Below are 16426 nucleotides of genomic sequence, written 5' to 3'. Positions count from 1 at the left end.
TCAGCTATTTCACCATCACTGAGTTAAAATCGGAAAACTGAATGGCTGTCAGTTATTGTTGTTAGTAATGATAACCATTTAGTGCAGGTTCTTTTGGATCTTTACACAACAAAGTGCAATGCTCTGCCACACGAGTCCATCCTGTTTCCATCCCTTTCCCTATCTGGTGCCCACTCTACACGGGGATATTGGCGAGGGTAAAAATTAAAACAGGCATTAAAAATGAAAAGTTTAAGTACTGTAGACATGTCTTCATCTTATTTTTTTTTCTTAAAGATTAAATTGGTAACCATCAACTTGCCGCGAAACATTATTCGGAAATGACTCACAGATCTGTTAAAATATTTTTGGTTTCTTTTTTGTATTTACACCGGAAGGTGTTTGACATACTTTTTTAAAAACGAAGCGACGTTCTGTACCTGCGACGGTATGTCATTTTCTTTTATGTGGTCAAAGTTGTATTATAAAAACGTGTATTACTATATAATCTTTACAGTACGATATAGTTTAAATTGATTTAGGATTATGTTAACAAATACATTTGTAATCAGTTATTTTAGGGATTGGTTTTTCCCACATATTATAATTAAAAATTGATTTGTTTCTCAATGTTTATCAAGTTTTTTCTTGTGGCTGGAGGGTCCCACAATTACTATGACTGACAGATTAGTCATTACCGATGAATGTTAGGTGCAGTGAGAGTAGGAAGTGAAGCTTCGTGTTCGTGTAGTTAGGGATTTAGCCTCACGTTGAATGGTTTTATAAATTCTGTTGTGATTGATTCTCGGAAAATTGTCGAGGATAAAACAAAAAGCGAAAACTAGAAGCAAAATAATACTGCTGCAGGGGTGAGTCAGTGTGTGGATTCATTTTGTTTCAAATTAAAACTTCTGCTTGCCCTAAATTACATTTACAACTGAACTGTAGTAGATCTAGATCTAGATTTAGATCTAGATCTAGATGTAGCTAGATCAAGATCTTTCTACTAACTAATAGAATTAAGTAGGGCCTAAATAATTGATATTGAGTTCAGAACACAAAAAAGAGTAGGCCTCATGGCTAATTCTCAGTTATTTTAACAAGGCCTTAATAAAATCAAAGTCAAATGGCTTAAAATATACTAGAGATCTATAGGCCTACTAGATGAGATCTAGATTCTAGATCTAGAATCTAGATAGATCTATTTCTAGTAACTAGCTCAGTAACTAGACTATAGAAGTTAATTCATTTGCAGTAGGCCTGGTCACCTAGTGTAATTTAATAGTCAAATTAGTTGTAGGCCTACAGTCTGATAGAATAATGACATTCTTCATAATTTTATAGGCCTACTCATTGGCCCACACACTTTGTGACATTGTCCACTTGTTTTTAGTCTACTCTTAAAAATGTTTTAATGCATTTGACTGCTCTCTTCTTTGGCCCAAAGTAATTAGAGGAAATGATCACTTAAATTGTAATTAGTCAACTTCAAGAGAAGTGTCAACTTGAGTTCAACTACTTTTTACAAGCTTTTATTTAACTTTTTCTCTTTCATGCTTTTGTCTTGCTTCATCATGGATCGAAACTGGCGAGTGAAACTTTACCACTTCTAACCGACCAATTTCTCTGAAACTTGGCATGTGTGTCAAAACCCAATGACAGTACATTAAATTTGACTTAATTGGATGTTTAATTAAATTTAAAAAAAGAGCTAATTAAAATTTGCTATGCCTACTGTCCTATAAGATACTATTTACCACGCTATAATTATACACACATTTTTCGTGTTTATTTGGTGCACAAACGTTTTTAGTCATGCAAACTCTATTATATATTTTAAAGTACTGGAAAAATACATTAAAAACATTTTAGTAACAATCTTTTACATAATTGTGCACTAAAAAGTAGAAAACAAATGATTTTCTTTAAATATATAATAATGAACTATTCAAAGCCCACTATTTAAATAACTACAGATAAAAGTGTGGTTCACTTCTTACTTAAAATTCAAATAAAAGTAGGCATTTTCATCAATACATAATAAAGTGACCCACACTTTTCTTTTTAGTTATTTAAATAGTAGTTCATTTTATATATTTAGACCTAAAGAAAATAATTTATTTTCTCATTTTTAATGCATAATTACATAAAAGCTTGTCATCAAACATTTTTAATGTATTTTTAAAGAATAAGAATTAAAAATTGAAAGCTTTTATGTGTTAGATGGTGTCATTTTGACAATTTACATTTAATATAGGGGCCCAATTATTGCTAATTTAATATAGGCCTGACGGACCTAATGTTATATCAAACTGAGCAGTAATGATTACCATTATTAGATAAATTTAAGTTTTTTTTTTTAAAGCTATAACATTTTGGTTTTTCAGTCCATGTAGCATATTAAGATGAGGTTAGGTAGAGAGCAGTGTTTCTTTCAGGTTTCTTTTCCTCTAAGGAAAAAAATGTCTGAAGGAAACCCTGGTGGGAGGATGGGGTGGACCCAGCAAAAAACTTCATGGTCTGAAGTGAAATCTACTGTTGGGCTAGGCATAACTTAAACTAGCATTACCACGTTATCATTTGGTGAGGGATGCAAAACCACCATGTCCACATAGAAAACTTGAAGTGGGTAAAAAGTGGTTTCTGCTTTTTTTATTATATAAAATTGTGTTGTGTTGTATAGAGCAATTTTTAAAAAATAATTCTTTATTGTTTTTGAAAAATTTCTCCTATTTAGTTTAGAAGTTAACAGAATAAGTTAAATAAGAAGTTAAATCAAATAATTTCTTATCAGCACAGTCTGTTAAGGTTTTATGGCTTTTTCTAACAAAGATGTAATTGTAACTAATGTAATTTTCTCTAAAATGTTGTGACTCCAATAATTAATAAAATAAATTTAAAAAAATTGTATATATAATGTGGGGTGGCGATCTAAGAAAATATTTGGTTCGAGATTAGAGAACATTTCTTATTTTTGGCTTTTATAAAATGTACCAGATCATTTCTTAAGAAATTTTATAGTACTGGAATTAGTGTTAGTTATATAACTAGCAGTGGTGTCATTCTATCAGGTTTCACTCAGTACTCTAACTTAGGGTGTCGCACCACCCCCTCCAACAAATTTTCTCTTTCAGTTTGGTGTCGCCCCTCTCCCAAGCTGTTTTATTATTTGAACTAGATAAAACCTAGTTTTGACAATTTATGTTTGAACCTAGTATCACCCAGTGTCGCCCCTGCCTTGTGATGCTATTAATTACTTTTGTAATTTACTATTTGCAATATTTTCCCAATATCCGAGGTGTCTGTTATTTGTCTGGTGAAGGTATAGTATCATATAATAAAGACCTACTGGATATAGAGATATTATTAAAACCTTGCTGGATATAAAGGTATTATAAAAACCCGACTGGATATAGGGGGATTATAAATTTAAAAACCTACTGGATATATTTATTTCAAACCTTATGTTTTATTTAAGCCTGGGAATCTTTACCACCAAAGTATTTATGAAAACTTTTTCTGACTCATTGATTCCTTTCACTTGTAAGGCTATTCAGTTCAGATTCAATGTGTGTAATTTATAGCCTGGGAAAGATCTTTTCTTTTGTGGTATGTAAACTCAGCTTATTATTTCTTGTGACCTGTTACGGTTGTTTATAGCATGTGGATTTAGGTCAATGGAAGGTTTCAGTTTTAGCACCTGAAATTTTATCACATAGATTTTATATAAGATTGGAGATTATAAAAACTTATCAATATTAGCACTTTGTGAGATGGATATCAACCCTATGATTGCACTAAAATAGGCCCTATTAGAATAAATTGTTTCACTACTTTTTAAGTATTTGTGGGCCACAAAGGTCATTTAAGATTAGGTAAAACAGTGACAACATGAATACAAATAACACTGTTTGTCTGCCCCCCCCCCCCCCCCAATGTTGAAATGGAAAAAAAAATGTATAAATAGTGTATATTTAAACTCTAACCAGTGACTGTTTATTTTTTCTCCCCCCCCCCCCCCCCCCTCAAGAAAAATGTCTGAAAGAAACCTTGTTACAGGTAACTTGGACCCATTCTTTTAGCATACAGCATTTACTGTTTACTTCCGTGTACTATTCAAATATTCCAATGAAAACACACATTGTATGATGTAGATATCTGTTGTAGAATTAGGCCCAGGGCAACATGACATCACAACCCAGCCCAGGTTACACGACAACCTACCTCTTGGTGGTGGCCCACTTGCTTAGCGTCTGGAATTAGACTATTTTTAGCTCATCTAAGCGCCCTTTCACTTGAATGTGTTTTAAAATTCATGCAGGTCTCTGAGACCTACCCAAGGGTGACATGTGGTAAGGTGGGTCAGTGAGCTTAGGTTACGCTTGGGTCGTCTGAGTTGTTTAAAAGTGGCCTGCATTGACTGTTTAAAAGTGACCTGAATTGACTGTTTAAAAGTGACCTGAATTGACCGTTTAAAAGCTACTTGAATTGACCGTTTAAAAGTGGCCTGAATTGACCGTTTAAAAGTGGCCTGAATTGACAGTTTAAAAGTGGCCTGAATTGACCGTTTAAAAGTGGCCTGAATTGTCTGTTTAAAATTGGCCTGAATTGACCGTTTAAAAGCTACTTGAATTGACCGTTTAAAAGTGGCCTGTATTGACTGTTAAAATGTTGCCGTTAATGAAAATGAAAAGGTTAAGAACATATTTGCTATCAAATAAATATTCCATAGCGACTTTTTCAACATGTACACCACAAGTGCTGTTGAAAGCCCCCCCCCCCCCCCTCCTCACACACACACACACATCAGCACGCACTTTACCCTGGGCGATCAAAACGTGAACACACCAGACACAAACACACCGACCCGTAACTTGTCTATTCAACACGTCAGACAGACCGTGACACAAACAGGCCCGCGTCGTTAATCTCCTACCAGCTCCATGACTTTAAAGCTAATCTCAGTCTTCTCACTTTTATTTCTTAATGATTTCCTCTCTTTTTTATGGTTAGGGGGATCTTTCTAAAACAGGTTTGTAGCGTTGTTTTTATTCTGGGAAGCGAGAAAAAAAATTACACGACATAATAATTACAGCTGCAGAACTGGTTGGTAACGTTGAACTTTGACCCTGTTATCAGACTGCCGTCTCCTACCCCAGTGTTGTTTCCTGTGTGTCGTAAACACGTTACAGGTCGCCCACACCAGGGGGTCTCAAATTGACGGGGGTAGATTTATGGCCAGTTGTCCATATAGCCCCACCCTGCCAGTGGGTCTTGTCCGAGAGACGCTCTGTACTGCCTACACCACTTACCTGGGTAGTTTGAGCACACGTGAGACCCGCGGACTTCTTTGAGGACCACTGGCCTACAAGAAGGCCTCTTGACGCGTTGATATCAGATGTAGATTTTCTAGATTAAACATCTGATAAAGGGTAGGATTTAAGCGAGTAGTGTGTAGTATTATTAAGCTGTAAAACTAGCATGGGTATAAAGAACGCCATTTATCACTAGCTATATACAACAACCCCTGTAGATTTCATGCTCATTGCGAGAGTATTTTAACAAAACAATTTTTTTGTTTTTATTATGCGCCGCCAAGCTCCCCATTACGACTGGCTGTTACACATTAGAAAGTGCCCTGACATTTTGTATTTAATGTGGCCGGCGACTCCTGCCCAACTGGGTGCTCACGATCTGGGAGACAAGCACTCAGATGTCTAGGGGAACCAACTCAGCAGATGTCTTAAATACCCAAATCTCATAGTTGGCACGATGATCTAATAGACAGGAGGGTTACATTATCAACATGACCCTGAAGCCTTTAAGTTATAAGTTAAAGCAAGGCTTCCATCCATGGAATATCAGTCTGGCATAGGTCTCCCATCCATGTAATATCATGTAGTAGGGTATAGGTCTCCCATCCATGGAATATCATGTAGTCGGGCATGTCTCCCATCCATGGAATATCAAGTAGTCGGGCATAAGTCTCCCTTCCATGTAACATCATGTAGTCGGGTATAGGTCTCCCATCCATGGAATATCATGTAGTCGGGCATAAGTCTCCCATCCATGGAATGTCATGTAGTTTGGCATAAGTCTCCCATCCATCGAATACGTAGTCTGGCATAGTTCTCCCATCCATGGAATATATCATGTAGTCGGGCATAAGTCTCCCGCACAATACATTCAAGTCCAGGGTTTCTTTCAGACTTTTATCTGGGGGCGAACTATGCTTATATATGTATAGATACTATTTTTTTCTATTCGGCCTGGGAGGGAGGCGGTGGACGTGCTTGGGGGGACGGGGCAGTGTATAACAATAGCACCATGAACCCGCACAACATTTAGCGTGACCGGCCATTCTATCTGGGGCTGTGGGTGACTTGTATGGGGCCTTACAGTTATTGGTTGATTGATTCGATGTGATGATAAAATCAATTCGTTCATTAGGGGAGTGATGAACTTCATATTGATTAGACATGCTCATATTACTTTCATTAGAATTGTGTTAAAGCCATCTGTGCATACGACACTTTGGCGCTGATCGTTATTTATTCACGTAATACACGATAATTTACTACTGTTTATTTGTCAGGATTTGCTGTATATTAACAAATCCTTTGAGATGTGATTAATTTGCTACTATCGATGTTTCCGTCAATTACTTTAACCAATAGTGTCTTAACTTCGCTACAGGGCCGACGTCGCTAACACTCCCCCCTGTTTACAGGTCCGCACATTCAATGTTAGGCCACAATACGTTTAAATCATCCACCCATAAATTAGCCATATAACTTGCATTAACGTTTTTTTTTATCTCCCTCCCCTACATATAAACGTATTTTAACTGGTCGGGCCACCTTTTCAGTTCTGCAACAAAATAAAGGCGCGTCCATTCATGACGTCATACTCGTGTAGCCGATTCCCCCTCCCTCCTCCCGTAGCAAAAAGCTGTCCTGCCTCAATCTGAAACAATAAGCTCCACCCACCAGTTCTCTACTAAGTATTTGTCCTTTAGACTAAAATGTGAAATGTATAATGCGTGTCATTTCATCAATTCCCACCAAAGTCTCACATCACATTAAGTCTGACCCGCTCTTTTACTAGATATGTGACGCCATCCACGGACTAAAGCCAGTAAAACGTTGGATACTGTGCTGCACACAGCAAGCATATTTACCACACAAAAGATATAGGCTAGCTTATCGAGCATGTTTAGAGCATACACCGTGTATTTCTGAATTAAAATAACACACCAATTCCCAGACTCCTCCCTTCACGTGTCACAAATGAAACTTGTCCTTGTTTTATCTTGTGACGTCATTAATGTCTCTCCCCCTCTCCCCACTTGAAACGTGTATTAATTTCTTGTGGGTTTCCCACCCCAACCAATAAGAGAGTCCTTGTTATTGGAATAGCCGTTACTGACCTCGTCCTGTCGTCTGGTCCAGGTGCGGGGTCAATCCTAGTTACCGGGGATGCCACCACTCTGCCGTGTGTGGACCCCAGGAAAAGTACGGCGGTTGTTTGTTCCCTGCACACCCATCCCTCCCCCACCACACCAGCGTTGGTCTATTTATAGACATCGCTAAGCCATAAGCTGGTTTATCAGTTTAATCCGCATACATGTAGTCTATAGATCTAGATCCGTTGACATTGCGATCATTCTTCCGTGAAGTGAAATTGTATACTGTAGGAAAGAAAAGCCAGATACTACCAGTGGGCTGTAAAAACTAACATGTGTATGGAAGCGATGACAGTTCTTCAGTGACAGCCGTAAAACATAACTAACTCTTGATTGGCTGATCGTTCAAATATGATACATGGATTGATCCAATTGGACATCGTAGCCAAATATGCCCTTTAATTATTGAATGATTTTCCATTCTCCTTTGTTAATGACCTGTTTTTTAGAGAGTACCTACTGCACATGTTTGTTTACAATTTACCATGCATTGATGAGGCCTACTTATATTATAGGTACTCAGCTGATTAGAATAAAATCTGATATTTAAAAAGTATAGATCTAGATCTATTAATAAATTAATTTATAGCCACCACTGTAATTTTTGTCATTAACAAAGTGATCATTGTTTTTTTAGGTGGTCCTAAACAAGGTGTTTGGTTTGGTCAGACATTCCCAAAATGTCCAGCCTACTTCTTGTAGTTCTGGCTGTTGTTACCTCAGTGTTTGCTCAGTCTGATGGTAAGATGTGATTCTATTAGGTACATTTCTAATGTTTAGCTTTAAAGTTATTTTGTAAATGTATCAAACTGGTTGGACTCTTGAAAGCAAGGAGGGGAGGTAACATTGTTTTTTACTTGGACAACCAGTAGTTAGGGCCTAGATTTAAATTTTATATTATTTTGTTATGATTGGTTATTGTAGTTTACAATAGTTTACATTAATTTATATTTTATATTCTTTTAATAAAGGCTAAAAGCACTAAAAGACAAATAGCTCAATATTTAAAAAAAATCTTGTTGGTTATTTCCATTAAACATTCTGTGCTTGATTTGTTACATATTACTTATCAACATTTTTTACACTACATTCATATATCATTTAAAAGTATTTATTAGTTTTTTGAAAAGCTAATAATTAAAAGAAATGTAAAAATGTTGAATCGTTACAAAGATTTAGGATTGTTCAGTAATAACAATCTTAGCAGATCAAAATATTGTGTTTTAACCTACTATCACTGATTAGGAATTAGTTTTTTTTTATATAGAATAAGCCTGTATACTTACTAGTATGTTTCTTCATTTTTTTTTAACATTTTATTTCTTCACATATTTTAAATGTATATCTTTGTATCTTCATCTAAAGTAACTTGACAAAATATTTCTGTACAATTATTAACTAGACAGGATATTTCTTCATATACTTTTTGGTATAATTCGCAATATATTTCTTCACTTAAAAAATTCTTTATTTTTATAAACTTGATTGTACATTTCTTAACCTGACCCAGTATATATATATATATATATATATATATATATATATATATATATATATATATATATATATATATATATATATATATATATATATATATATATATAACTTTACAGTTCGCTTACCACCCAATGTGATAATTCCTGACAGTCCAAAAGTCGTATATAAAAACCAGAAAGCTGATTTTAGTTTACCATGTCAAGCCAAGGGCATACCAGAGCCCAGGTTAGTCCAAGTTTTAGTTTTTGTATTGAAAAATTGTCAAAACAGTGTTTGCATCACATTGGTGTTTGTTACAACGCAATTAATTACATGAAATAAAAGTGCCCATATACATCAGTCTCGTCAACCTTTATTTTTCTTCCTCAGTTATGAATGGTTGAGAGGTGGAATACCTCTTATAGTAAGTCCTCAGATCACATTTGATTCAGTAAAAGGGGACATAACCTTCAATGATTTTACAACCAGAGAAGAAGGTGTTTTTACCTGTGTGGCAAGGTCTATGTTTGGCACCACAACTGTCAAGAGTTTTGCTCCCACATACACTTTAAAACAATCCAGTGAGTTCACACAAGCTATGTTCTAATCTTGATGCTGAGTTGGAGTTTCTATTGGTGCATTTAAAAATAGCGCAGAATCCTGATTTTTAAAATAGGTATTTAACTCAGTTATTTATTTACATTTCCCAGGGGTAGAAGAGTTCAAAACAAACGCCACCAGCTCTGTGGTAGCTGAAGAGTATTCCTATACCAAGCTAGAATGTGCTAATAAAGGAGAAGCTGTTGGTGAAGAAATTGGTTACAACTGGTATGATTTCAGTGGCAATCAAATTAAAATTGAAGACCGTCACTTCATCGATCAAAAAGGTTAGTATTATAGAAATTACCTTTGCTATTGTAAAAACAAATGTTAACACATTAGATTTCACACAATACACAGTTTTCATTATTCAGATTTGAAAAAAAAAAGTTCTTTTAATATGTTTTGTCTCCTTGATAAACAAATGTCTGGTCAATTGAACATACTGTGTGGATACATTTTTTGAAGTGCAACAATTTGTAAACAAGTTTAGACGTGTAAAGTTTATCAGTTTAGCAAGACATCTAGAAAATTTTGAGAATCTTTCCTTAGAATGTGAGGTGGTTTTATCTTTTTATCACTGTATTTTCTGTCTCAACTGCCATAGAGCTTAATTGAGCAGAATCAGATGTTTAAAAATTTAAACTGTAACAATACTGATATGCTAAACTACAGTGAGGAATTAAAATTAGGATTACAAGTGCTGAAATATTAATGATAATTTTTTTCTTACGCCAGGAACCCTGCACTTTTCATATGTCACAACAGCAGATGGTAATGTAAGACAATACAAGTGTGGTATTTCAGCCACTGGTTTGTCCTACATACAGCTGGGTGGAATAGTATTGCTGACTATCAAGACCATTGCTTGTAAGTAAATTTGTGGATCATACAGTGTTAGGGCCGGGTCCAGCGTTAGACAAGAGCTAATTATTATTAGGTACTATTATTGTATTAGCACTAAGTTTATGGTCAATGTAAGGGCTGTATTAGTTTATTAGCTGGGTTTAATAATAGTTTTAAGATAACGTTAAACACAAATTGCCTGATGTACATCACTTTGTATCTATACCTCCTATAGGTATTCTTAGCTGGGTATAGATCAGTGTCAGCAAATTTCACATATCTAGTACAAATAAAAGATAATTCCTTTCAGAAAAAAAATTCTGCTTGATCTTTTAAAGATTTGAGTTTTCTTTGAACACGAGAGAAAATATCACATGCTGTTGAAGGTATAAGATATCTTCTGAATGATAGGGAAATGTATATTTCTAACATTTTACAATTGTACATTTATTTACAGCTCCGACTGCCATTTCCCCACAAATACAGTACACAAACAGTGGCACCAAGTTTATTAGGTTTACAACAGCCACACTGGAATGTTTTTTCTCAGGATAGTATGTGCTTTTTTCTGTTAATAATACAGTTAAATCTATGATCTTAATTCATTCACATGAACATCAATTTTTAAAAATTCATTGTTTCACAAAAAAGAACGTTTTAATTTAACTTAGTTGTAAAATGGAATGTAATAGATTCTGCTTATAATTCAGTTTCAAATAATGTTTAGATTTTAAAATTGTTAATCTTATATATTGCTCAAGTTTTGTATTTTTGTGTATTTTCAGTGATCCACAATATCCAAATGTTCCTGCAACAAAATGGTATTTTGATGATGGCAATGAGATCATAGCAACAGGTAGATATTCATTTTCAGCTGATCATCGTCGTTTGATAATCTCCAATGTTGATGAAGCAGATGAGAAAAATTATTACTGCCAAGCCCAAAATACAAGAGGAACCTCTAACAAAGAAGCTGTGTTTCTTGACGTAACTTGTAAGTTCTATTTTTAATTTCTAACTATAAATTCTACTTAAGTTTGTAGTTAGATCTGAAAGAAATCATTGATAAATTTCACTATGAATGAACAATTTTTCAACAGCCAGCCCAATATTTTACCCAAATGGCGCACCAGTGGACCAAACTATATCAGAGGGTAAAGATGCCGTGTTTAACTGTAATGCCAGGTCAGCACGTGGTGAAACTGAACCAGATTATCCTGTGTGGTACATTAATGGACAGCAAGTTGGTTCACAAACAGGTACAGCACACAATAACTTGTTTTGTTAGGGGTACATGCCAGCTGCTATGTACTCACACTGTTTGATCATTTGGTTTCTATCCATTCAAGTTTTAATGGCCTTCCCTGCACCATCAGAACATAACTGAAGTTGTGATTGTTATTGGCTTTGGGTAACTTGAGTTCCTCCTATAGCCTTAAAACATTGTAGTTTCTAATCTATCTATTTAAGGCAGATCTTGTTACTAGCTTTGTGTGATGCCGATTAGCTTTTGCCATGAATTCTTCTTTCTAGAACCCCACATGCATGTTTTGTATTGGTACATCACTTGGATACAGTTCAGTGTAATTTAACTCTTGGGATACTAATGTAATAGGACTATAGTAAAGTGATATAACGCAACATGACATTGAATTCAACATATTTCAGATAAGACAAAGTTTGTATTTACTGATGGGAACAAGAAATTAACCATACGATCTTTAAAGAAAGCTACAGACATCATGTGCATTCAGTGTTCTGTTTCTAACCCTGTTGGGACAACATGGGCTGATGGCTGCCTCAACGTTCTTTGTAAGTTTACCTTAGATTTCTATGACTGCAGTAACACTAAACTACATTTTTTACAAATATAAGTACTTTTTTGTGCTGTAAAAGCATTTATAAGTGGTCTAATATGTTATTTTAAATGTTTTACAATTTCCAGTTTGCCAGAGATCAATATTTTAAAAAATGTATAAATTCTCTCTGTTGACAGTGCCCATTACAATTTTGAAACAGCCAGCTGCCACACAGGAAATTGACCATGGAGATACAATAGACCTCACAGTGACTGCTACCACTGATCCTTCACAAAATCTAACGTACAGGTATTTGTAGGTCATTTAGTAAAGCTATTTGTTTGACTCAATCAACAATACAATGATGGCACACTTCTGTGCTAACCATCCCCTTAAGCAAAGTGCATTTTTAAAACTGTTTTTTCTTTCTTATATATTTATGGGCTTTTTCTCCTTAGTGTTATTGCCCAAGAATATTGTAACTCCTTTTATATCTTGATAGCTTGGCTTATTTTACTTAATACATTTTTTCATCACTATTAAATTGTGAGAATTCTAACAATCCGGTCAAAAGATTTTTTTAATACAATTGAAAGAAGAAACTGCTAAAATTCAATTCCTCATAAGCATTGTCTTATGCTCCCTATTGAATAAACTTGATTCCACTGAACAGATGGAAACACAACAACACAGAATCCCTCAACCCTCCGCCATTTGTCATCTATAACCCATCAACAAGAGAGGCCCACATCAACACAAGCAATCTAAACACTGATCAGTACGAATCTGTGAGAGGAATCTACATCATCAATGTGACGCATGTCTTTGATTACCATGTGGTAGAGGTCAATGTGATACTTAAAGACAAGCCAAAACCTGACAGTGAGTGACAAGTTCTTTAATTGCTACCTTATAAGATGCCAAGTCACAGCAGTATTTTTATAATTGATTGTATCACTTTTATAATCAGTAGTTAAACTAAAATTAGAAGTTTTAGGTATATAAAATAAATAATGTTAAAACACTTACAGAAATATAAAACCGTTTGGAAATTGTTATTCTTCAGGTGTAGCTCAGGGAGCTACCTTTGATATGTGGATCATTGGACTAATAATTGGCCTTATCCTGCTGATCCTGGTTGTTATTCTTATTATATTTATAATCTGTCGCAAGCAGCAAGAAGGAGCTTACAATGGTAAAGTTATATAAAAGTTACTCTATAAATTATTTATTCAAATTTTAAAAATATGATTCTCTTGTTCCATTAATAATAGAGAAGAGTTTATCACATTTTGCTCATTTCACAATAATGAGATTATCAAGGTTTCAATATCATGACACCAAATGTTAAATTCTACTTCATTTTTTAAAGAGCAAAATATCAGTAGTCTTGTTTTAAAATGACGTTTGTTTCATTTTTAAAGTGGATAAGAAAGAGACTGGTGCGGGCTTGGATCCTGAAAAAGAGTTAAAAGATAAAGGATTTGATGATTATTCTAGGCCGTAAGTAGTCTCGGTTGTCTCATTTTGAGTGTGAATCTTTACCATAATCTAGTCCACACATTTTTGTATATCTCTCAATCAACACATATTAACTGTGGGCAGACCATTCCCTAGCCACAATAAATGTACTCTTAAGCTTACTACCTGTCTTCATCTTCATAGAATTTTAAAAAGTGTTTGTTAACTAATGTAGGAATATGTTATGAAAAAAAATAAAAACTGAATATATTTAAACCATTGATGATTTCTTATTTTATTTTAGTGGTTTTTTACAATTAGGCCAAATCTAGTTTATGTTCGTTTCATATTTCTCTTGCAAAGTAAAACGTAACGCAATGATCTTTTATACGTTATAGAATATTATCCAGTGAATTACAACATACTATTTTTTTCAAAGGGTTTATAATGAAGACTATGACTTCCCAAACAAACCTCCCAACAAAGCTGATCTTGAATATGATGATGTGCCTATTGGGGATGATGAAAGCCTAGGAGAGTATGGATATGAGGCAGATACACATTTCAATGAGGATGGATCTTTCATCGGGATTTACCAGAAGAGGGAACCTCAACCCCCACCTCATGCCACAGAGTCAACTATCTAATATTTGCTTTGTAATACACTCAAGGTGAAGATATATAACTATATTTCTATTAATAAAGAAAGAATCAAAGCAAAAAATTGCATTACAGATGTAAGTTGTAAAAAGTATTTTCTAAATATAATTACTAAACTGTACTATTGTAAAATAATATACTTCTTTAAAATGCTCAAGTTTGTATGGTTATTAAATGATATTACACCAACTTATTAGTTTATTGTTGTATAGATTTTCACATAAGTTGAGGAAACTGTTGCCTTTAGCCATGTCATGTACACAGAATTAAATTTGAGTTGAAGTCACCAGCAATAGACTGACTAGGTTGTGAAGTTATATCTAAGGTTTGTAGATGAATTCCATCATTTAAAGTTGTAAAATTAAACCGCTTCTGTTTAAAATATTATGTCTTTATAAGCTTTTATTTTTATAATTCTTTGCTGCTTTATGTAAACAAATATATTTATATATATATATTACCAATCAGTGTATTAGAAATTTCTAGATTGTTATCTGAATAATGTCCTTTTAATTCACATTGTACTTTTTGTAAAGATTATTGTTAAGAATTTATAAACACAACAAAACTGTACCATAATTCGGAGCATCAATTAAAGCTACACGTGAACTGAATCTTAAATGTAGTCTTATGATAAAGTTTTGTTAGTGTCATGCTTTTTATTTTATAATGTGTCATTTTTCTATACTTCTTAATTTGAAAAAAATAAACTTTTCATTATGTACATATTACAGTTTAAAAGATGTATGAATGCTCATATACAGACGTGCCTTATGTTTCTAATAAATTTATTTAGCAATTATTGGAAGATTTAATGTAAATTTGTTTTTATAAATTTATAATAAGAATTTAAGCAAGGGTCAAGTGAGAATGCGGTTCTGTAATCATCATGACAGTGTAAATATTTGTTTCAAATGCTATGTATGCAGTCGTCACTGAAGATAACACTTTGATTTTATAGTAACTAACACAAGCTTATGTATTAGTGAATGGGTGAAAAATTCTTGAAACATTTCTAGGTCATTCTACAACCTAGGCAAACTATTGGCAAGTCAAGTCTAATTGAATGCCCTCCGTGTATATTGACTATATATAAATCGTTTTTTTATAATCTTTTAAAGTTGTACATGTGTGAAAGGTGTTAGACTGGCTTGCCAAGATGGTTGATGGTTGAGCAGATGTTATTGTTTCACTAGCAAACAAGTTGTACATTGAATAGCTATAGAATCTCAGACTGATGTGTATCTTTCAACAGGTTTACCCTTACGTTTCCAAAGTTTAATTTACATTTGTTGCTTGTAGTTTAGATTTAATGAGTTTTAAAATAGTATTTCTATATTAAAGAGAGAACTGTAGCACTTTGATTTATCATTGCAATTGATTAAAACACATAAATTATTGCACTCCATCTAGGTAAAATGTGTATATTTTATTCATTTAACTTCATTTGCAATAAAATATAATATGCAAAATAGTTTTCTGACATAATCCTATTCATTTTTCTAAAGATCTGTAAATGTACCCTTTAGTGCAAAAGAATTTTTAATTTCTATTACAAAAAATTGCTAGGCTGTTTTGACTCAGTTTATTTCAATGTTAAAATATTTTATTGAATGCAATGGTTGTGATTAGTGTTTGCTTAGTAAAGGAAAACTGAAGAAAGCTCAACTGGTCTGTTTATTTTTATTAAACAAATATTTTGAGCTATCCATTCTTCTATATATTCACTATTTATTAATTTTATAATTTTTTGGTACATTCCATTCTAGTGGTACCAATGATTTAGCCTATTAAAGTAATTTAAAATTCCATTGATAAAAAAATTGGACATATTTGTTTACATTAAAATGATTAGACAATTCCATACATGCATTCCACTGCTCTGGTTATAAGGTGCACACAGGTAGTTGTGTATATATTTTACATAATCTTAGTAATTTTCTTCTGTCTTTTAAAGAAAAATGGTTGTTATAGCATTTATTTTAATGTATGATTTCTAAATACTGCTTTATATTTAGTTAAAAAATAATTTGGTTGTGATGTATGTAATTTAGAAAATCAAGTAATAAAAATCAGTTTCTCTTTAGTTTTGTGTTTATCAATGTTTTTGTTTAAAATTTCAACTTGCATTTAAATTAAA

At 33.6% G+C, this 16426-nt stretch overlaps 1 protein-coding gene across 3 annotated transcripts; it reads left to right on the top strand.

The window, feature by feature from the left end:
* Nucleotides 1–357: 357 nt before the first annotated feature.
* LOC131942296 (neural cell adhesion molecule L1) lies at nucleotides 358–16372 on the top strand. 3 transcript variants are annotated; one of them, XM_059302089.1, is made up of 15 exons: nucleotides 358–427; nucleotides 8082–8185; nucleotides 9058–9166; nucleotides 9311–9501; nucleotides 9631–9807; nucleotides 10259–10390; nucleotides 10824–10920; nucleotides 11152–11360; nucleotides 11467–11625; nucleotides 12035–12178; nucleotides 12363–12474; nucleotides 12839–13047; nucleotides 13232–13360; nucleotides 13590–13668; nucleotides 14066–16372. In XM_059302089.1, the coding sequence occupies exons 2-15, from the start codon at nucleotides 8125–8127 to the stop codon at nucleotides 14271–14273; spliced, it is 2016 nt and encodes a 671-aa protein (XP_059158072.1). In that variant the 5' UTR covers nucleotides 358–427; nucleotides 8082–8124; the 3' UTR covers nucleotides 14274–16372. The 3 variants fall into 3 exon arrangements, with proteins under 3 accessions (XP_059158072.1, XP_059158073.1, XP_059158074.1); XM_059302090.1 differs by lacking the exon at nucleotides 358–427 and adding an exon at nucleotides 438–848; XM_059302091.1 differs by lacking the exon at nucleotides 358–427 and adding an exon at nucleotides 7689–7959.
* The last annotated feature ends 54 nt before the right edge of the window (nucleotides 16373–16426 follow it).

This window comes from Physella acuta, unplaced genomic scaffold, assembly GCF_028476545.2.
Source record: "Physella acuta isolate Inbredline_101_S28 unplaced genomic scaffold, ASM2847654v3 ptg000398l, whole genome shotgun sequence".
Classification (NCBI taxonomy): Eukaryota; Metazoa; Mollusca; class Gastropoda; family Physidae; genus Physella; species Physella acuta.
Note: the sequence above shows the minus strand (reverse complement) of the source record. Positions and strands in the feature narration are given on the sequence as shown.